General features: G+C 36.2%; 1 protein-coding gene across 2 annotated transcripts in view; it reads left to right on the top strand.

Annotated features, from left to right (window-relative positions):
• The first annotated feature begins 603 nt into the window (after positions 1–603).
• Positions 604–23,954, top strand: part of LYPLAL1 (lysophospholipase like 1) — a 43,460-nt gene continuing 20,109 nt past the window's right edge. Inside the window, exons 1-2 of one of the 2 annotated variants that reach the window (XM_005608025.4) lie at positions 604–797; positions 6,462–6,561. In XM_005608025.4, the coding sequence (XP_005608082.2) occupies positions 704–797; positions 6,462–6,561 (194 nt within the window). In that variant the 5' untranslated portion in view covers positions 604–703. Of the gene's footprint in view, positions 798–1,512; positions 1,598–6,461; positions 6,562–23,954 lie in introns of those variants that run through there. The other variant, XM_070256044.1, reaches the window with a different exon arrangement.

Raw genomic sequence — 23,954 nt, 5'->3', positions numbered from 1 at the left:
TGCTATGAACACTGGTGTACAAGTACCTGTTAAGAGTCCCTTCTTTCATTTCTTTTGCCTGTATACCTAGATGCAGAATTGCTAGATCATGCGGTAATTCTATTTAACTTTTTGAGGAACCACCAAACTGCTTCCCCAGCTGCTTCACCGTTTTACATGCCCATCAGCAATGCACAAGGGTCCCAATTTCTCCACATCATCACCATCATTTATTTTTCCTTTTTCCAATAATAGCCATCTTCATGGGTGTGAAATGATACCTCTTTAAATTAGATTTGCTTTGTAAACTAGTTTTAAAAACTACACAAAGAGTTATTATTCTATGGCTATCTTATCCTGTATGTAAAAAGCTACAAACATCCTGTTCAAATCCCAAAGTAGAAGGGAAAATACAGCTATACCTCTTAAATCTTAAATATAATAACACCAATATTTCTCCAAGTAAAAAGGTCATCCTGAGTTTTAGGAAGGCAGTCAAAAATCCTACAGCAAATAAATATATCTATCGGCCTTACTGAAGCTGTCACTTGCATACCATTCTTAGCAAAACCAAGCTCCCAGCACAGCTAGAAACGCCTGAAGACTTGGCCCGGAGGCGGGACAGCGCCTGCCCCTCCGCGCATGCGCGTCCCAGGCTCGCCCCCGGCAGGCCAGCGGGGCGGCGGAGGGCGGGACCCGCGGAAGTCGCCTCGGAGTGGCAGCGATGGCGGCCGCCTGGGGCTCAGTTCGCCTGCAGCGCTGCATGGTGTCGCCGGCTGGGAGGCACAGCGCCTCTCTGATCTTCCTGCACGGCTCAGGTGGATTCTAGTTTTACGTCATGGTTTTCTGCAGCCTGGGAAACGTCCTGCCCTCGGGTCCCCCAGTGTTGCCCCAGTGGGGCAGGCGCCGGGCCCCAGCAGCGACCTGTGGGCTCGGAGAGGGTGACTCTCCCCTCGCTGGATACACGGGCCTGGTAACCTGTACCCAGCCGTCGCCCCTTGTCTTACTTTTTCTATCTTGCGGTCCCTGGCCCATTGGCCTCGCTTCCAGCCCTTGTGTCCCGCCGCTCGGCCAGACCCTCCATCCACATCATTCTCTCCATTGCAACCCTTGCCGGTCACCACCCCCACCCCCCACCCCCCACCCCCCACCCCCCACCCCCCACATCCCCAGGTTTAAACAGAGCAGGTTAGTAAGGTAAGTCTTCTGCTAGAGACAAATTATTTAGTACTTTTCAGGGTCAGTTACGAATGGTTGAGTTTTCAGCCGCATTGTATTATTTGCCATTGTTTTCTTTCCCAAGTCTCCCATACTAACGTAGATGATTGAGATTCACAGTTAACTTAAATAATATTTATTGTCTCCTTTCTATGAGGCACTGTGCCAGAGCTGCAGTGCTTTTCCCTCTTTCTGCTCGCCCTTCCTTTATTCTCCTCTTTCCTCCTCTTGCCATTAAGTCCCCAAGAATACAGCACAAAGTCAACTCTGAGTCCCAGGGGCTGATTTTTCCTTCCACTTCCTGCCTTTGTAATGCGTGCTTAATTCTGTATGGTGTTTCTTACACTCATCTGTAATGACTTCTGTCTGTCCTCCCCACTGGATGGTGAGCTCCTCGAGGGTAAGGATCCTTGTTTTAATTTTTGCATCCCTCGTGCTTGGCCCAGGGTAAGTTCTTGGGAAATGTTTTTTAAAGAAATGAGATGCAGCCAGTGTCTGCAGGGGGCCTACCTAAAGTTAAACACAGAAACAATTCATTTGAGTCAGCAGTGGGCGGGAGATCCCATGATGGCGCGTGATTTACTGCCAAGTAAATTGTAAGGAGAAAACTGTGGTTAGGCGTTATTAAGGCGTTTGGAAGATGAAGAGCTTGTCAGATTTGCCAGAGAAAGTGGTCTTTGAGCTGAGACGTGTAAAGAGGATGGTGATTGGATAGTGGAGGGGATTGGAAAGATACAAGGTAGAGAAACGAGCAGTGGTGGGAAGTATTCTCCTTTTTAGAACGAGTCCCCCCATGGATCGTTGAACAGCTTGCCCAAGGTCACTTTGCTATTGTGAGTGGTGGTGGAATTGAGATTTGAAGTCAGATCTCTCTGACTCCAAAATCAGTGCTCTGGAGGGGTAAGGTGAAAAAACTTTGAACTAGGGTGTGACATTTTGGAAACAGGGAAGAAAGAGGCCAAGAATAGTTAAAGGGAAAGACTTGACTGATGAAATGTGTTTAGAAGGGGAGGTGTCTAAGATGGCAGCAATGTTTTGCAACTAGGAGACTATTGTTAATACTTTTCTGAGCTCCCATGATGTTCATTTATAAGAACCAGAAATTCTCCAGTACTTTTTTTTTTTTGATGAGGAAGATTGGCCCTGAGCTGACATCTGTTGCCTCTTTTTGCTCAAGGAAGATTGTCCCTGATCTAACATGTATGCCAGTCTTCCTCTCTTTTGTATGTGGGATGCCGCCACAGAATGGCCTGATGAGTGGTGTGTAGGTCGGTGCCTGGGATCCGAACCAGGGAACCCTGGGTCACTGAAGCAGAGCAGGCGAAGTAACAATTACGCCACCAAGCCGACCCCTACTCTTTTTAATAAATAAGTTAGTTATTTCATAGTATCCTAAGGAAATCCTCCTAGACTTTTCTTCATTTTTCCCTGGACCCCTTTGCTTAATTATCCTTATTCTTTTCAATTTCAAATTACTGACATTTTTATAATTTGTAACTATATGTCTCTGAAATGCAGAATTGTGCATTATATATATTTTTTCCCTTTGTACTTTGAACAAAGAATTTATCCAAAGAATTCTGCCAATTATGCAAGTGTAATACAATTCCTATATATTTAGAGCTCCTCTGTAGTAAGTAAAATTCTTATTGGGAGTTTGACTTTACATTAGATTTTAATACATGTGGTTGTGTTAGAGGAAATGTGTGGCTTCTGGTTAGTCCAAATAGGGGCAAACAGTTTTAACAGTTTCATCGTGCTCGTGGAATAAGGTGGTGGCTTGCTAAAAAGTGGGCTTTGTGAATGGATGGATGGATGATATTCTGTAGCATTCACTTTTGCTTTTCAAGGTTGAAAAAGTGTTTTTAGAGGCAGATTTTTTTTTTTTTTAAATCTTAAAACCTTAAGGTTCTCTTTTAGGATATGGCAGCCATAGAAGAATATATGGGAATGTAAGTTAGTATATAGCCAATATAATTTGAACCTTTCCTACTACTGAAATAAAGTACCTTCTTTCAGGAGGATAAAAACAAATGAGAGTTTAATTAGCTTTGTTCAATTTCTCAGATTAGAACCATTTACTCTGTTACGTCCTCCTTTAGTCCACTATGGTTCTCCTTTCAATAGTATTCATCATATTTGTAATCACGTACGTTAATGTCTGTATTCCACACCAAACTATAAGGTTCATGCAGGCCCAAACCATGGATGTCTTGCTTTCTCCCCATATAGTAAATCTCAGGAAATTGACTGAGTTAGTTCTGACTAAAGTCTCCAGGAACCTCTGTGTTGCCAAATGTAATGGACATTTTTCAATTATCCACTTATTTGAACCATCAACGGCATTCACTTTTCTTCTTGAAACACTTTCCTGGTTCTTTCTACTTCCGTTCGCTCCTTCTTGTTTCTTTTGCAGACTCATCTTCCTCTACCTGGCCATTAATGTTGGGGTTCCTCAAAATTTGGTCCTGTGTCCTCTTCTCACTTGACATTTTTTGCCCCAGGCTAAACTCCATAGAAGCCCATGGATTCAATTTTTACCTGTGTACAAGTGACACAAATGTGTGTCTCCATTTTAGGTCTCCTTTGAGTTCTAAATGTGTTTGTCCAACTGCCCAATAATCATTCATTCATTAATCCATTCATTCAAGAAATATCTATTACATGGCCACTGTGCGAGGCACTGCTCTAGGTTCTGGGCATTCAGCAATGAACAAAACAAACAAAAACCCTGCTCACGTGGAGCTTACATTCTAGCAGAAGAAATATTATATAACAGACGATAGTAAGTTCTGTGGGAAAAAAGAAAGCAGGATACAGAGGATGGGAGGTATGGGGATACAGTTTTAAATAAGGTGGTCAGAGTAGGCCTCACTGTGACGATGGCACTTCAGCCGGATTGAAGAGAGTGACTTGGTGAGTGAGTCATGTGGACATTGGATTAGACTGTTAGAGACAAGGGAAAAGCCAGGACAAAGGCCCTGAGGTAGGATCGCTGACATTCAAGGACAGCACTAGGGCTGTTGTGCCTGGAGTGAGAGGAGCAGAAGGTATCCAGAAGGTACAGGAATCAAGGTGGAGTGGGGCAGGGGCCCGCACACTTTTTCTGTGAGGGGTCAGATAGTAACCATTTTAGCTTTTGTGGGCCATCTATGGTCTCTTTCACTTGTTTTTCTTTTTCCCTTCCCTTTTTTTCTTTTTTCTTTTTTTTTTTTTCCTGTATGACTCTTTAAAAATGTGAAAACCATTCTTAGCTTGTGGCCCTTAAGGACCTGAGTTTTGTCCTCTAGTCTGCTCCAATGTGCTCAACCCCTGGTGTAGGACCTTGTGTACATTACAAAGAGATACCTCACGCTCATGGTGTACAGACTTGGCGTTTTGTGTGCTTCCTGTCTCAGTGCATGGTGCTATTGTTCACCCAGTTGTCCTGGCCAAAAACCTCACCTCAGGGGCTGGCCCCATGGCCCAGGGGTTAAGTTCACACGCTCTGCTTCAGCAGCCCAGGGTTTCGCAGGTTCAGATCCTGGGCACAGATGTGGCACCGCTCATCAGGCCATGCTGAGGTGGTGTCCCACACAGCACAACCAGAAGGACCTACAACTAGAATATACAACTATGGTAGTGAGGGGCTTTGGGGAGAAGGAGAAAAAAAAACAAAAGAAGATTGGCAACAAATGTTAGGTGCCAATCTTTAAAAAAAAACAAAGCAGAAACAAAAACCTCATCTCATCCTTGAAACCTTTCACCATTGACCCCTCATAACTAATCTATTGCCAATTTCTCTTAATTTCATCTCCTAAATATCTCTAGTATCTGTTCTGTGCATTCCACTGGTATCGCCCTAGTTTAAGCATCACTCACATGGACGGTAGTAGCTTCCTAACTCCTCTCCCCACGTCTGCTTCTGCCCTTCAGTTCTGTCTTCACACAGAGTGACCTTTAGAAGCATGCCCTCTTTCGACCAAAAAGTCCTGTACCCCATGCTCTTAGGGTGTGTCAGGTCCCTACAGTTTCTCTAGCCTCATTGTGCACTCACTGCTCTTCTTCTCCTTCTCAGATGCTGAACTTCTTCTTCCTGTAAAGGCTCTTAGCATTTGTCATGTCCTATCTGAGAAGAGCTTTCCTTCTGCACTTCACTTTTCACCAGCCTGTAGATTTTAGTTCAGACCATTCACCAACTATCTGTTGAATGCCCGATACGTGTCAGTCCTGTTCTAGGCATTAAATGAACAAATAACTCAGTGGATAAAACACAAATGACCCTTGCTTTGCAGAGCCTATATTCTAGTGATGTTATCCCTGAACCCCTTAACTGGGTCAGCTCTGCTTATAATAAACCCTGGCGGCATCAGCTGTCTTCTTTCCATGGTTACATTTGTCTTTCACGTTTACATGTATGATTATTTGACTAAAGTCTGTTTCTCACAATAAACTGTAAACTCTGTGAGAGTAGTGGCTCTTTCTGCCCTCATCTTCCCATCTCTTCCTCTCTAGAGTGAGCACAGTGCCTGGCACATTAATAGATATTCAATAGATATGTTTTGAATTGGTGTTTTCATGAATTAATTGATTCAGAAATTTGTTGTTACCTTTAAAATTTCCTCTTCAGGACTCCATAAGATGGACGTATATTTCCTTCCATTTTTTTAATGGAAATATGCATACGTTAATTCTTGCATGAATTTTGATTATTTGTCAGCCTTGGGATGTATAATCATTATTTTCAGTCATAGAAACATGTTATCAAAATTAAATTTTAATTTCTTCAAGTTAAAAATAAAAGTATGCTGAATACCCCTTTTGAACGATTTTATTATTTTAACCAAGAAAATTGTTTTACGTTGTTCCAACTATAAAAGTTTATAAGCACTTGAGGAATTTACTATTTTTTAAGAGTAAGATAAGAAATGACAGTGTTTAAAATCAGATATAGAAAGAATTTTTTTCTTAGAAAAATTGAATTACTTTATTTATTTGTTCCTGTTATACCCTTTAAATGGGGAAACTTAGAATTCAAGCTTAAACAAGGTCTGTAAAGTGATCAGTGGTGGTTAAGAGCAAAATAATCAAAATTATTCCTAGCTTTTGATTCCTGACCAATTAATTCACACTGATAACTTGGTTTCTGGACAGTTATTTTTATGGATGGAGATCTTTTTAATTCCTTTTTCCAGCCTCTGTGTGACATGAAAGTTATATACTGCCTTTAAGTACACTGTATTGTCAAAATGTGTTATCTTAATCTGGATTTTGTCATTCATCAGGTGATTCTGGACAAGGATTGAGAACGTGGATCAAGCAGGTTTTAAATCAAGATTTAACATTCCAACACATAAAAATTATTTATCCAACAGCTCCTCCCAGGTATGCAGTAATTTATCTCACTCTTCAGTATAACTCTGTGCATAAAATATATATAAATAGATGTATCAGCTAGATGTTCTTTAAGCTTAGTTCTGTGTTTAAAATATTTTAAATTGGGGTACTTTTGTTCCAGAACATTTTATTTTATTTTTTTTGCAATTACACTGTTGGGCCAAGTTTTGCTAAGTGAGTAATTCCCTCATTGGAAAGCATTTCCTGAAGCTCTTTTTTTGTTTTTCTTTTGAGGAAGATTAGCTCTGAGCCAACATCTGCTGCCAGTCCTCTGCTTTGTTTGTTTGTTTTTTGCTGAGGAAGACTGGCCCTAAGCTAACATCCGTGCCCATCTTCCTCTACTTTGTATGCAGGACTCCTACCACAGCATGGCTTGCCAAGCGGTGCCATGTCCGCACCCAGGATCTGAACTGGTGAACCCCGGGCTGCCAAAGCGCAACATGCGCACTTAACCACTGCGCCACCAGGCCAACCCCCCTGAAGCTCTTAAATTAAACTTTGTCCCGAGCACAAGCTACTGAACTCTGCTTCCTCTGGCCCTGCAGATTGCTGTCTTTCAAACTTTCTTTTTCCCTTCATCCACTCCAAAAAGAAACAAATCCCTCCAAAGAGCATAATCTTTCTAATAATTTAATTAAGCCAGAGTTCGTAATCTCTGGAAAAGGGTCTCGTGGCATTCATTCTACATTTAAAAGGATTTACGAGTACTGTTAAGCTTTTGGAATCAATAAACCAGAATAGAAATATGGACTTGACTACTTAATAAATATTTAGGTTATACAACCTGTAAACAACATTGTCTCACGGAATGCACAATCAGGAGATGGGTATAGTTTTGAAGTCAAACTGCTTTTTATAATGATTAAGTTCACATCTGCATAGCCTTTTTATTCTGAATGCTTGCTTTAAACTGGGGTTTGCAAATACTTTATTGTGTAAGTGAAATAATGTGCTGAGCTGTGCAACCCAATCTGATTTCCCATTATCTGTTCTTGATTTGTTCTTATGAAGCACACGGTGTACTTATGCAAATGCTTTGCTTTATTTTTGTGTTAACTTAGGATTACAGAGAAGTAGAACCAGAACTTCAAGGGCCTTTTTCTATGCACTATTAAGATTTTAGTTACCTCAGTTGATAGAATTGAAAAAGGTAGAACAATAAAATGATAATTTTATTGTAAGATTTAAGATTCAAAAAAAATTATTATTTTAATATAATTTTAGAGGAATTTAGTAGTTTGGTAGTGTAGATAAAAGACCTAAGGACCAGTGGGTTGTTTTTGCACTGTAAGTTGAATGTCTTTGCAAATATCAAGAGAACTTGTTATTCATTATTGATTATTAGGGTGAGTGAAGTTGGAAAGGAGAAAGACAGTGGTATTCCTATGGGGATGGGAAAGATAAGTTCATTTTAGCCTAAATATAAATGTAATTATCTGATAAAATTGAATGGAAGGTCATTGGAAACATGATTCTAGAAATTAATATTTTTCAGCTTACGAATTTCATGTCATCACCAACTGTGATGTGAATTCTAGATCAGCGTATTTCAGACTTTAAGCCAGAGATATTTCTGAGAATCCAAAACTCTCCATGTGCCCTAAGCATTATTTGTGGGTGCTGTTGTGATTTAGTAAAATGTAAAATCATTGAAATATTTCACTGAATCCATAGTGACTTTTTGGTATTATGTGTTTCATGGTCAGTGGCTACTTGGACAGATCATCCAAGATTTTAGGCCATGCTCACCAAAGAAATGTAATTCCAGCTGCATGTGCAAATTTAAATTTTCTTGGTACCATGTTATAAAAAGGAAAAAGAAACCAGTAAAATTAATTTTAATAATATATTTTATTTACCCCATTATATCCAAAATATCAATGTGTAATTAATATGAAATTATCAAAGTGATGTTTTACATGTTTTGTTCATTCTAAATCTTTGAAATGTGTATATTTTATGTGGACAGCACACAACAGTTTGGATGCTAATTAATTAATTTTCAATTAAATAAAATTAAAAGCTCAGTTCCTCTGTTGTACTAGCCACGTTTTTAAATGCTCTATAGCTGTATGTGGCTGGGGGCTACCATCTTGGACAGCATAATTCTAGACCTTAAAAAGGAATTCCCATTGACAGTATGTCAGGGGCCATTGTTCCAGATCAAATCATCATTTTTACTTAAATTTCTCATGAGTTATCATCCTTGAACTTGTGTAAGATTTTTTTTTTCTTAAATGACGAGATGACTTATTCTTTCCCAAGCAGGGATGACTCTCCCTCAGGGAACATTTGGCTGTGTTGGGCGAAATTTCTGGTTGTCATAACCGGCAGGAGGGGCAGCCTAAAAGGCTTCTGGCATCTAGTGGGTGGAGGCCAGGGATGCTGCTAAACATTCACAGAGCACGGGACAGCCCCACAACAAAAAATTATCCCGTCCAGGATCTCATGGTGCCTAGGCTGACAAACACTGCTTTAAATTACACCTCTGTCCCACACATGCTAGACGATTAGTATCTTGATTCTCCTTTAGGTTAAAAAAAATGTCCCTGTGTGGTCAGCTCTGCTAATATTTTAGAGAAACAAATATCAGAGGTAATTAAAGGATGAAGGGCATCATTGTTTTTGAATCAATACAAAAAGAAGCTGAGACTGCACCTAAGAACAGGTCTTTATGTACTAGGCTCCCTTTATTTTTAGACTTAATTACTCTAGGTCAGAAACGTTAAAAACAAAATTCTACTTTCCTTCAAAAGCCTTTCTAGTCTCAAATTTACTCTTGTGAGCATGGAGTTGTAAAGTTTTGCTTCCATGTTTTCACTCATTCTGAGTCCTAAAATGAAGTAAAGAGCTCAAAATTCAGTATAATTTGCAAGTTTCTATCCTGGAACTCAAGAGCTTTTCAAAACTTTTCAGAAAGAGTATATATATATGTTTTTACTATAAATAGGATCAACATTGTGGAGTATTACATTTCAGACCCCTATCCTTGATTAGAAGCATCAAATAAAACACTGAAATAAAACATGCAATTAAGGATAATAATGCCAGTTAGTTTGCTACTGATATGCAAATCAAGTAAGTTTGTAAAGTATTCTTATTTCTTTCAAATATAAATACCGGAACCCTCAACTGACCTAGCAAAATTATTTCGTGTTTAAATATTTAGCAATTCGTAGATTATGCAGCTCTACCATATTTCACTGATCCTTTTCCATATTGGAAATCAAATATCATTGATCAAGGACAGCCAATGGCTGCGAAACTTGACTTACGATTTTCTAAGTGTTGGAAGGGATCTTCCAAGTGATATAACAAGCAAGACCTGTTTAATATTTTATCATACTAGAAAATGTATTTCAACATTTCTGTGAAATCATTTTTCTTTTTTATGAATAGTGCAGAAATCATCAAATTTTAATTTCTGATGTCTCAGACTCTCTGAGAAATTAGAAACGACATTTAATATATCATTTAAAATTACAAGATCTAGGGGCCGACCTCGTGGCCCAGCGGTTAAGTTCTTGTGCTCCACTTGGGCAGCCCCCGGGTTCCGCCGGTTCGGATCCTGGGTGCAGACATGGCACCGCTCACCAGGTCACGTTGAGGCGGCGTCCCACTTGCCACAACTAGAAGGACCCACAACTAAAATATACATCTATGTACTGGGGGGTTTGGGGAGAAAAAGCAAAAAAAAAAGAAAAAGAAGAAGACAGGCAACAGTTGTTAGCTCAGGTGCCAATCTTTAAAAAGAAAATTACAAGATCTAAAATATTTTCATTTTCAAATATGAACCATATCTCTTGACTGAGGACTTTGCAATCTTAGTTCATCTTACATCTCATTGCAATTTTGGTATATGCTATTTTCTTTCTGTTTTAATGTATTTCGCAATTATTGCGACTTAAATATATCGGCATTAAATGCCCTGTGTTGAGGTAGTTAAAACACTAGATTGATGATGTTTACAAACTAAACAATAATATTCTATTCACTTGTCATATTGAAATTGATGATGATACTTTCTTCATTTCATGGTGAATTAAATGTAATATATTTTAAGAATTTTCATATTTTTAGACCTAATCTTTTGTGCCACAAATTATTGTTTCTTACGTTTTTTTTATTAATTTATGTTTGGTAGTCACATATTACGACTCCTGTTCACAATCTGGCCTTTTTCAGTTAAACCTTTTCCAGATCCTTCAATCGGTGCAGCCCAAATGCTTCAGATTTTAGGACTGTAAGTGGTGATTTTATATAAATAGAGTTAATAAAAATTTGTCATAGGAGCTGGGCCTGTGGCATAGTGATTAAGTTCATGTGCTGTGTTTCAGTGGCCCAGGGTTCACTGGGTTGGATCCCGGGCATGGACCTGCACACAGCTTGGCAAGCCATGCTGTGGCAGGCGTCCTACATATAAATAGAGGAAGATGGGCACAGATGTTAGCTCAGAGCCAATCTTCCTCAGCAAAAGAGGAAGATTGGCGGTGGATGTTAGCTCAAGGCTAATCTTCCTAAAAAAAAAAAAAATTCGTCCTAGCGGAACTTTTTGGAAAGCTTTTGCGCTTTCCTAACTAAAAGTGAAAAGTTGAGTAAACCACAAGTATTTTAAAAAATAGATGAACATTGTTAAGACTGTCTTCCTATCTGGAATGTCTTACTTGTTTATTTAGTTTTGCAAATGTGGGTTCATACTAAACATACGATTATAAATTCTGCCTTTTTTCACTTAACACTGTGATGATTTTTCCCTATAAAGATTTCTCATTGAATGGTCTTAGAAGACTATTTTAATACCTATAGAATATTCCTTAAAAATTTTCCTCTTGGAGACTATTTTAGTTTTTATCCTCAGTTTATAACTATGCACATCTATTTATTCTATTTCTGATTTTCCTTCAGGAAAAATTCCTGGAAAGTACTCAGAGGCCGTAAAGTCAATTTCGTTTTGTTAGGGGATTAACTGTTCCGAATTGTTTTCCAAAAGTGAAGCATTTGCATTGTTAACAGTAGTGTATCAGGATACTAATTTCACTGAACACTTACTAACATTAATTTATCATAAAAAGAGATTCTGATTTTATCATTGAGATTCTCTAAGAGTTATCAGTTATCAAATAAGCAATGTTTTCAACATCACTAACTAATTCATCTTAGCCTATTAGTCTAATGTGTTTAGGTGAAAACATATATAGATATAGATATGTGATTTTTTTCCTGTACACTCAAAAATTTTAAAATATTTTTTCTTGGTCGCAAAATTAATTGTTGCCTTTACAATGATACCTACTTTATAATTTGACAGCCTCTAAAAGATGTAAGACTGAAAAGAAAAATATAGAAAAGTATCAAAACAGGTACAGACTACTAATTTGTTGATCAATTTTAAGCTTAGTTAATGGACATATGCTTTGAAAATATATGTGCAGTCACGTTTATGTTATATATATATATTTTAGTGCTATTTATATTTAAGTGTGTCATGTATTAATAAAAGTAATGCATTTGTAATACATAGAGTGACAAATATAGTAATATATGAACAATAAATTCGCTTGTTATGCCTTCTAATTATTTTGAATCAACAGTCTGATTTGTACTATACATTGTGGAATCTTTGAGAAACCAGTACTTCAGATAAAGAAGAAAAGTGAAGACTTTCAGAAATATATATATAATCTCATTCTTGATTAAAATAAAATTGTGAAGGCCATTAATGAAGAACTTGTCAGTTCTGGGTCTTAATTTTCACGTGTCTAGAGGAACAGATTGGACTAGATCTCTAAAGTCCTTTGCAGTCATTAACTTTTTTAGATTTGGGGACCCTTCAGATTTTACCCATATATATAGAACAAGAATGAGTAATGTAGTATCCATCTTCTTTTCTGCCACAGTTGTTAGACCAATAGGTCAGGGAAATACCTGAGATATAATATTGTTCAGTAGGATATTGAAGACATATGGAATTATTGTGGTACAACAGTTAAGAATGGGTCTCTGGATTAGGTGGACCTTTGCTTGAATCCTGATCTCTCTGCTTAATGCTGTAAAGCCTTGAGCAAGGTATTTCACCTGTCTATTGGTGTCCCCATTTCGTCAACTGCAAAGTGGTGATAATAATTGTATCTACCTCAAAGAGTTGTTATGAGAATATATAATATTGTTGGACATGTAATGTACATAAATTCTTCAGCATGATGTCTGACATAAACACTCAATAAATGTTAGTTATTAATAGTAGCCTATGATATCCTTGTGGGCAGGATGTGGAAATATTATCCAAATAATTAATTACTGATAAGCCTTGAGGAAATTTTCCAGACTTGTGTTTCTGGGTTGTATTCTTAAGCAATTGTTTGGGTTAGCAGTTTTACTTTCGCATAGATGAGGGGACACTCTTCAAATTTTCAGATAATGTAAAGCTGAGAAATACAATGAATATGTTGAATAACAAACGAGAAATCTAAAATGATCTGATATCTAGAGTAGGGATCAGCAAACTACAGTCTGTGAGTTAAATATGGCCAACCATCTATTTTTATAAGTAAAGTTTTATTGGAACACAGCCACACTCTTTCATTTACGTATTATCTATGGTTGCTTTTGTGCTACAAAGCAGAGTTCAGTAGTTGCCATAGAGATTCTGTGGTCCACAGAACCTAAAGTGTTTACTATCTGGCCTTAACAGAAAGAGTTTACTCACCCCTGGTCTGGAGCAGTAGCTTTCAAAAGTTTTAAACTCCAATTCACAATGGGATATATATTTACTCACTGATCCTATACACACATTTCAACAAGTAAAATATTACAGATGCCTGAGTGTGGGGTTGCCAGGTTTATTTAAGAAATGAAAAGGCAATATTTAGGACATACTTATACTAAAAAGTTATTTACCTGAAATTAAAATTTAACTGGTGTCCTCTCTTTTAGCTACAATTCCACTTGGTTGTTATCCCCAGAGAGTTTGATTTAATTGGTTTGGGATGTGGCCAGGGCAGAAAGATTTTTAAAAGCTACATTGCTGGTTCTTGTATTCAGCCAAAGGTGAGGTCCACCACTGGTCTAGTACTCATAAAAGCCTGAACCAGGTCGCTGTGGTGGAAATGTAATTAAAGTGATCAATTCAGGAGAGATTCACAGAGCAGAGACCGGGAGAAATTGAAAATTAAGGGAAATGAGAAGTTGGTGATGGTAAGGTAGGAAATCTAGGAGAAAACTGTACATACCGTGATTGAACATGCAGGGTGTTTTGTTTGAGATATTTTAAATTTAGCATACTGGCAGGATGTTCAGAAAGTAGCATCCAGTTAGAAGACCTTTTATTTTTTTAATTTTACAGTTAATTTAAAAATTAGGGTTTTAAACAGAAAGGCAATTATTTTTAAAATATATTGTTCACAATAAGAATCCCTTGGGAAATTTATTAAACTGTGGATTTTTAGGTTACAACCTCTTAGATTCTGCTTGAGTATGTATGCGATGGAGCTCATAACTTGCATTTTTAAGAGCACCACTTCTGATATAGGTGGGTTCAAAGTGTCTACCAGTCCTTCATATTCAAATATACTGACATATTTTTTAAAAAATACAGAATCTTCCTTCCCAGCTCTGAATTCTGAACAGATTTTTGGATGTAATCTGGCTCCCTGTGTAGTTTTGCTGCATCAAAATTTTCGAGCTATTACTTTGGAAAATAGAGGTTAATTTGAAATGAATTTTTAAAAGCATTTTTGCAGGGCATAACTTTGAAAATATTTATCTATGTGTTTGAGATTATTTGAAATATTAACTTTTAAATATGTTTTTATACTTCGCATGTCTCTTCTTCTGATTTATGCTTTGATTAAACATGAGCAATTAACACTGGAATTGTAGAAGCCAGTGCAATTCTTAAACTCTCTCCTATGTTGTGTGACCTTTCCCCCTTTGGGGCCAGGAAGGCGAATTCTTTTACAGTTGTTACCACCAGAAATGTTTATTTCTACTGAAACTTTAAATCAGGAGAGATGATTATCACCCAATTTAAAACAGGTAATGGTAAGTTTTAGAGTTTATTTTAGATTTGTACTAGCTGCATGGTGGTATACTTAAGATAATATCATTCTTCCTCCCTTTTTGTGGGGAGGCACCTTCTATTTAATATTTTTAAAGATTCTCAGAGTTCTTCTGTTTATGTATTACTTATTTCTTCCTGACTCTTCTGTATCAGTGACTAAACATTGAGCAAATTATTTGAGCCGTCTTTATTATCATTAAAGCCTTTTTAGAAATTTTAACGCTTTGCAGCACAATTCCTTGTGATCTGTCATTCAAAAAGCCTTTTTGGTCTCTCCCTAGGTTTTACCATCCTCCCTCAAGAATTAATCACTTCTGGCTTTGTGCTTAAATATAATTTACATATCCAGTAGATGCCTTCTTGGCTGGCAATGCCAAAACCGTAATATATTGACTAGGATAGCAAAGCAGTCTGAGTACAGAATCCTTGATTACTTGTTTATTTATTTTTCTGCAGTCCTTTACAGTTGAATTCCACACACCTAATTTGATAGGCCTTTGTTTTGGTGACTGAGCTTGGTGGATCTTTCCTAAGCATTTTTTTTCTCATTTTTTTTTTATTGTGGTCATAATAGCTTATAACACAGTCAGATTTCAGTTGTACATTATTGTTTGTCATACAGCGTATGAGTATGCCCCTTCACCCCTTGTGCCCACCCTCCACCCCTTTCCCCTGGTAACCACTAGTTTATTCTCTTTGTCCATAAGTTAGTTTATAGTCCACATATAAGTGAAATCGTATGGTGTTTGTGTTTCTCTGTCTGGCTTATTTCGCTTAACATGATGCCCTCAAGCTTCATCCATGTGATTGCAAATGGGAGAATTTTGTCTTTTTTATGGCCAAGTAGTATTCCATTGTATATATTCCACATCGTCTTTATCCAGTCATCCGTCAGTGGGCACTTGGGGGCTTCCACGTCTTGGCGAGTGTGAATAATGCTGCAATGAACATAGGGGTGCATAAGTCTCTTTGTATTGTTGATTTCATGTTCTTTGGGTAAATACACAGTAGTGGGATAGCTGGGTCATATGGTAGTTCTATTTTTAATTTTTTGAGAAATCTCCATACTGTTTTCCACAGTGGCATTCCCACCAGCAGTGGATGAGGGTTCTCTTTTCTCCACAACTTCTCCAACATTTGTTGTTTTTTGTCTTGGTGATTATAGCCATTCTAACAGGTGTAAGATGTATCTAAATGTTGTTTTGATTTGTGTTTCCCTGATGATTAGTGATGTTGAGCATCTTTTCATGTGCCTATTGGCCATCTGTATGTCTTCTTTGGAAAAATGTCTGTTCATATCTTCTGTCCACTTTTTGATTGAGTTGTTTGGTTTTTTTTGTACTTCATTTGTGTGAGCTCTTTATATATTATGGAGATTAACCCCTTATCAGATACATGATTTGCAAATATTTTCTCCCAGTTGGTGGGTTGTTTTTTCATTTTGATCTTGGTTTCCTTTGCCTTCCAGAAGCTCTTTAGTCTGATGAAGTCCCACTTGTTTATTTTTTCTTTTGTTTCCCTTGTCTGAGTGGACATGGTATTAAAAAAGATCCTTTTAAGTCTGATATCAAAGAGTGTACTGCCTATATTCTCTTCTAGAAGTTTTATGGTTTCAAGTCTTACTTTCAAGTCTTTGGTCCATTTTGAGTCTGTTTTTGTGCATGGGGAAAGATAATGGTCTACTTTCATTCTTTTGCGTGTGGCTGTCCATTGTTCCCAGTATCATTTATTAAAGAGGCTTTCCTTACCCCAGTGTATGTTCTTGGCTTCTTTGTCGAAGATAAGCTGTCCATAGATGTGTGGTTTTATTGCTGGGCTTTCAATTCTGTTCCATTGATCTGTGTGCCTGTTCTTGTACCAGTACCATGCTGTTTTGATTACTATAGCTTTGTAATATATTTTGAAGTTAGGGATTGCAATGCCACCAGCTTTGTTCTTGTTTTTCAGTCTTGCTTTGGCTATTCAGGGTCTTTTGTTGCCCCAGATGAATGTTAAGATTCTTTGTTCTATTTCTGTGAAGAATGTCATTGGGATTCTTATTGGGATTGCATTAAATTTGTAGATTGCTTTAGGTAGAATGGACATTTTAATTATGTTTGTTCTTCCAATCCCTGTGCATGGAATATCTTTCCATTTCTTTATGTCATTATCGATTTCTTTCAGCAATGTCTTATAGTTTTCTTTGTATAGGTCTTTCACCTCCTTGGTTAAATTTATTCCTAGATGTTTTATTCTTTTTGTTGTGATTGTAAATGGAATTATATTCTTGAGTTCTTGTTCTGTTAGTTCATTATCTTAGTATAGAAATGCTACTGATTTTTGTAAGTTGACTTTATACCCTGCAACTTTGCTGTAGTTGTTGATTATTTCTAATAGTTTTCCGATGGATTCTTTAAGATTTTCTATATATAAAATCATGTCGTCTGCAAATGGCGAGAGTTTCACTTCTTCACTCCCTATTCAGATTCCTTTTTCTTGCCTAATTGCTTTGGCCAAAACCTCTAGTACTGTGTTGAATAAGAGTGGTGAGAGTGGGCACCCTTGTCTTGCTCCTGTTCTCAGAGGGATGGCTTTCAGTTTTTCCCCATCGAGTATGATGTTGGCTGTGGGTTTGTCATATATGGCCTTTATCATGTTCAGGTACTTTCCTTCTATACCCCTTTTATTGAGAATTTTTCTCATGAATGGTTGTTGGATCTTGTTAAATGCTTTCTCTGCTTCTATGGAGATTATCATGTGGTTTTTGTTTCTCATTTTGTTAATGTGGTGAATCACATTGATGGGTTTGTGGATACTGAACCATCCTTATGTCCCTGGTATGAATCCCACTTGATCATGGTCTGTGAACTTTTTAATGTATTGCTGTATTCGGGTTGCCAATATTTTGTTGAGGATTTTTGCATCTTGTTCATCAGCAATATTGAACTGTAATTTTCCTTCTTTGTGTTGTCCTTATCTGGCTTTGGTATCGGGGTGATGTTGGCCTCATAGAATGTGTTAGGAATATTTCCATCTTCCTCAATTTTTTGGAATAGTTTGAGAAGAATGGGTAATGAATCTTCTTTGAATGTTTGGTGGAATTCTTCTGAGAAGCCATCTGGTCCTGGACTTTTGTTTTTGGGGAGGTTTTTGATAACTGTTTCAATCTCTTTACTTGTTATTTGTTTATTCAGATTGTCTGTTTCTTCTTCATTCAGTCTTGGGAGGTTGTAAGAATCTAAGAATTTATCCATTTCTTCTAGATTGTCCATTTTGTTGGAATATAGTTTTTCATAATACTCTCTTACAATCTTTTGTATTTCAGTGGTATCCATTGTAATTTCTCCTCTTTCATTTCTAATTTTATTTATTTGAGCCTTCTCTCTTTTTTTCTTAGTGAGTCTTGCTAAAGGTTTGCCAATTTTGTTTATCTTCTCAAAGAACCAGCTCCCTGTTTCATTAATCCTTTTTACAGTCTTTCTTGTTTCAATTTCATTTATTTCTGCTCTAATTTTTATTATTTCCCTCCTTCTACTGAGTCTGGGCTTTGTTTGTTGTTCTTTTTCTAATTCTGTTAGGTGTAGTTTGAGACTGTTTGTTTGAGCTTTTTCTTGTTTGTTAACATGGGCCTGTATTGCTATAAATTTTCCTAAACATTTTAACTTTTAATATTCAACTTACTTTTCATAGGAACAAAACTCTTTTATACTCCTGTATTTTTTTAAAATAATATTTAAATTGCTTAGTTGCAATGGAAAAGGAAACTGGCATAAACAAATTTGGAAACAAACTTAGCTGACTCTTGGTAAGCGTAAAAAGCAAAATGCTCAATATGTAGGAGCAAAAGTGTGAAAGTCTGCTAGAGTGAGGGCTCCTCTATCAAGAGCATCATCAGGCATGGAAATAGGCAGCTTTGGTTAATCCTGAGGCAGTTAAGTGGAGTTCAGTTAAAAGGGATCATATTTAGTGTATTTTATTGTAATTAGCTGATTTTTTTCTACCTTGTGCTACACTGATTTCTAGAGCAGTTTATATCATATTCATTTCTATGTCCCTGAGTACTCAGCACAGAACCTGACACATAGAAGACTTTTACTGAATATTGAACAAATATCTTACAGAATTTGTTATAATTTCAAATACTGTGCAAAGAATAAATAACAGTGTTTATATATAATACTGGTAATTTTAACTCTGTAATGCTTTCTGCTTATGCAAGTTTTTAAAAAATGTATTTTGTTGTAGTAAATGATATAAGAAATGTAGTTCCTAAGGAGTTGGAGTTGTTTTTTTCTAAGACTTGACCAGTAATAGGATTAATCCAGAATGAGCAGGAGATCAATGAGTTGCAGAATGTAAAACATCATGGACCACTTTTAACTGATGAATCCCAAACTGGGCAGGCCTGTAGCGTCATGAAGCCTATAGCTTTCAACTTGGTTTTCAGACTTCGGAAGGCTGTTTGATAGTATTTTACTAGAATAATCTGGCCTTCATAGTATACTCTGTTGTTTCAAGATCTCTGACTGATGTTCCAAACAGTTTACTGCCTTTAGGCAAGGAGTTTGGGCATAGATTTACTGACCAAGCTTTTGTAGCGTAGTATGTCTTCATTTGGGTAGCACAAAGATGGCTGCCACTTTACGTCTGTTGTGACAGTGTTTCTTGTGCTGCCATTTGAGAGAATCCTGTGCCATCTACCTTATTTGCCATCTTTTAAATAGTATCAGGAGGCACGTGGTAGATAGATGCCTTCCTTAAGTCTGAGTTTAATGTGGTTGATACTTGATGAAAGTTAATTTTAACAACCTTTTAAAAAGTAACAGCAAAGTTCCATGCTTTGACATTTTGCTGCACACTTTCTGACATTGTCCAAATTTCTAGTATTTATTCTCTCTCCTGTTTTTTTCTTTTGTTGCCTGTAGACCCTTAAGTTTTTCTCCTCTATAGTATTTCATTGACTTTCTATGTTATTCCTACCAGAGTATACTAAAATATCATCTGGCTTTTTAGATCTTTCCTGGTGCCATCTAATTGGTACACAGGATTAAATGGCCTGCTAATTAAACACAGTTTTGTCCTAGAATGTATTTAGTCTCCCATGATTGAAATGATGCTCACTGTTATGCAACTTTGCCCAAGCTAGATATTTGTGAAAATGAAATGTTTAAGCAGGTCTAGCTTTATTGGCTTTGATACAGAATGCCAAACATATTTCCACAGAGATTATGGCAATATACACCCTTACCAGCAATGTTTGACAGTTCCGTTTGTTTCTCATCCACATGAACAGTTTCTGTCATCATACTTTTTAATTTTAGCCAATCTAGTGTATATGTAGTGGTATCTCATTGGGCTTTAATTTGTATTTCTCTAAATGATGTTGAGTACTGTTTCGTATGTTTATTGGGCATTTGGAAATCCTCAAAAGAAATGCCTTTTCAAATCATTTGCCCTTGTTTTTATTTGGTTGTCTGTCTTTTTCGTATTGAGTTGTTAGAGCTCTATATTTTTTTGGATTTATTTTGTTGTTGTTATTCTTAGATAGATAAATTCAAAGGCTTGTCCCTGTCTGTGGTTTGCATTTTCACTCTCTTAATGACTTTTAATAATCAGAAGTCCTGGTATGTTTCTTTAAAGTAAAATTTACAGTGAAATACAAAAATCTTAAGCATACAGTTTTGCAATTTATTTAAGCAATATGTATGCACCTGTTTAACTAACTTGAATTAAAATAGAGAACATTCCTCACCTCACGAAGTTTTCTTGTGCCTTCTTCCAGTCAATTCCTACTACACATAGGCTGCCATTGTTCTGATTTCTGCCACTATAGCATAGTTTTGCCTATTCTTGAATTTCAATTAAATGGGTTAATTTAATCTTTTGTGTCTGGCTTCTTTCACTCAACATACTGTTTTAAAGATTCATCTATATATGTTTATTGATAGTTCATTTTAAACATTCTGAGTAGGCATTATGTGCGACTATACCACAGTTTATTTATCCATTCTACTGTTGATGGGCATTTGGATTATTTCCAGTTTTCAGATATAATAAATAATACTGCTATAAATATTCTTTTACCAGTCTTTGTGTGAACATACTTTAATGGATTCTTATCTAGACTCTATTCTATTCCATTAGTTTATTTGTCTAACCTTAGGCCAGTGCACAACTTTTCTGATTACTAGCTTTGTAGGAAATTTTGAAATCAAGTGATGTAAATTCTTTTTAAAAATTATGCCATTATAGATTCTTTGCATTTACATGTAAATTTTATAATCTGCTTATCAACTTTACAAAACACCTGTTTGGATTTTGATTTGAATTGCATGGAATTTACAGTTCAATTCAGAGAAACTGGATGTCTTCCAATCCATGCACGTGGTATGTCTCACCATTTAGATCTTTATTCATTTCTTTCAGCCGCAATTTGGAGTTTTCAGTATAGAGATCTTTTGACAAATTTATTCGAAAATATTTTATGCTTTCTCATGTTATCGTAAATGGAATTTTTAAAATTTTAATTTTCCAATTGTCTGCTGTGAGTACATAGAAATACATTTTACTTTTGTATCTTGTTCTTGCATCCTGCTGTCTTCCTAAATTCACTCATTTTTAGTAGTTATATAGTAGATTCCTTATGACTTTTGTGTAAACAGTCATATCATCTATGAATAAAGGCAGTGTTACTTTTTTCTTTCCAATCTTTATTCCTTTTATTTCATTGTCTTGCCTTGTTGCACATGTTTGAATTTCCATACAGTGTTGAATAGAATCAAGGACTTCTTTCCTGTGTAATCTTAGAGGGGAAGTGTTCAGTATTTCACCATCAAGTATGAAGTTGGTTACAGGTTTCTTCTATGTACCTTTTATTATATTGAGGAAATTTCCTTCTTTGCCTAATTAGCTGAGAGTTTTCTCTGTGAATTGGATAAATGCCTTTTCTGTATCCTTTGAGATAATCATGTTTTTTATCTTTCATTTTGTTAGCAAAATGTTAACCAACCTTTCATTCCTGGGATAAACCTCACTTGGTCATAATGTATTATTCTTTTTATATAGAGCTGAATTTGATTTGCTAGCGTTCAGTTAAGGAACTTTACGGCTATGTTCATGAAGGGTATTGATCTGTAGTTTTCTTTTCTTTAATGTGTTTGCAAAATTTTGTTGTCACTGTTATACCGATCTCTTAAAACGTGTTCGGAAATGTTCCCTTCTCTGTTTTCTGGATTTGTTATTTCTTCCTTCAGTGTTCGATAGAGTTCACTAGTGGAATTATCTGGACCTGATGTTTTCTTGTGTGAAGGTTTTGATAATGAATTCAACTTCTTTCATATAATGAGGATATTCAGATTTTCTGATTTTTCGTTTGTCAGTTTTGATCATTTGTGTTTCTCGTGGAAGTTGTGTCTTTCTCTAATTGGTTAAATTTATTGGCATAAAGTTCGTGATATTTTCTTTTATTGCCTTTAGGATTTGCGTTGATATCCTTATTTCATTTCATTATCATATTAATCGTTTGTATCTTTTTTCTTTTCTTCTTGGTTCATCTTTCCAAGGGTTAATTTTATTCATCTTCTCATAGAACCAACATTGGCTTTGTTATTTTGCTCTCTTATTTGTTTCCTTTTTTATTTATATTTGCTCTTATATTTATTATTTCCTTCCTCCTATACATTAAAGCTATAAATTTCTCACTAATCACTACTCTAGCTAATTCCCACTAAGTTTCTCTTTTGTATTTTTTGTATTATTTATATTGAAATATTTTCTAATCTCTCCTATAGTCCCATTATTATTTCTGTGTAATAAACCACTCCAAACGACAGTTTTATTATGGTCGTAAGTCTTTGGGTTAGGAATTCAGAAAGGGCTCAGTGGTTATGTCTTGATTCTGTTCTTTGATAACTGGGGCCTCTGCTGGGAAAACTTGAAGGCAGGCAATGACTTGTGACTCTATTGCTAGGGACTGAAATCATCTGAAAGTTCACTCATATCTGGCAGTTAATGCTAGATATTAGCTGGGATCTTCCTTTAGTCTTATTACTGTAACACCTACGTGAGTTCTCACCATGTGGTGTCTTGGGCTTCCTGACAGCATGGAGACTGAGTTCCAAGAGTAAGTGTCCTAAAGAGAATCAGAAGGAAGCTGTATTGCCTTTTAAGACCTAGTCTTAGCAGTTACATAATACTGTTTCCTCTCTAGTCGGAAGACTGCTCAGATTCAAGGAGAGAGAACATAGACCCCACTTCTCAATGGAAGTATCAGAGTCACGTTGTAAGACAAGTATGTGGGATGGAAAATATTGTTCTGGACAAATATGGAAAATCTAGTTCTGTGAGCTTCCTTAACCCATGGAATATTTAGAAATATGTTGTTAATTTCCAAATATTTGGGAATGTTTTAGATATGTTATTCTGTTGATTTCTAATTTCATTCCATTACTGTCAGAGAAAATATTCTGTGCAATTTCAGTCTTTTGATGCTCATTGGCACTTATATTATGGTCTTGCATATGATCTCTCTTGGTGACTGTTCTATCTGCATTTTTGTGTATAGAGTGCTATAAATATCAGTAGTTCAAAGTATTACTCAAATTTTATATTTGCTTAGTCATTCTTTTTCTAAATTTTCCTATTAGGTCCAGAAGAATGGTTATTAAAATTTCCAACTATAATTGTAGATTAGTCCATTTCTCTTTTTAGTTCTGCGTGTGTTTTTAAGCGATGTTATTAGCTGTGCACCTGTGGAGGATTATTGTCTTTCTCATTAATAGCTACTTTTGTCTTATAAAATGTTTACTTTTATCTCTAGTAATACCTTGAAGTGTACTTTGTTTAATAAGAATATTAGTATATATCAGCTTTCCTATGTTTACTGTTTATATAACATATCTTTTTCTATCCTTTTTCTTTCTTTTGATTAGTGTTGCCTAGTATGTCATTTTCCATCTTTTTACTTTTAACTTATCTATATCATTATATTTAAAGTGGTTTTCTTGTGGACAACATGTATTTGGGCTTTGTTTTTTCTTTAACCACTCTGATAGTCTCTGTCTTTTAAGTGATTTGTTTAGACCATTTGCATTTAATGTAACTATTGATATGTTTGAACTTCAGTCTACTGCTTTTTGTTCCTCTTTTTCCCTTTTCCATCTTCTTTTTGGATTATTTGAATTTTTTTAATACTTCATTTTCATTTATCTATTCTTTTTTTTCATATTGCTATTAAGGATTACAAGATATATATCAAAACTTCCAGCTATTTATTTACCACTTTACATGAAAATGTAGAAACCTTACAACCGTATTAGTTCCTTTATCCTGCTCCCTTTATGTT

This window comes from Equus caballus, chromosome 30, assembly GCF_041296265.1.
Source record: "Equus caballus isolate H_3958 breed thoroughbred chromosome 30, TB-T2T, whole genome shotgun sequence".
Lineage (NCBI taxonomy): Eukaryota > Metazoa > Chordata > Mammalia > Perissodactyla > Equidae > Equus > Equus caballus.
Note: the sequence above shows the minus strand (reverse complement) of the source record. Positions and strands in the feature narration are given on the sequence as shown.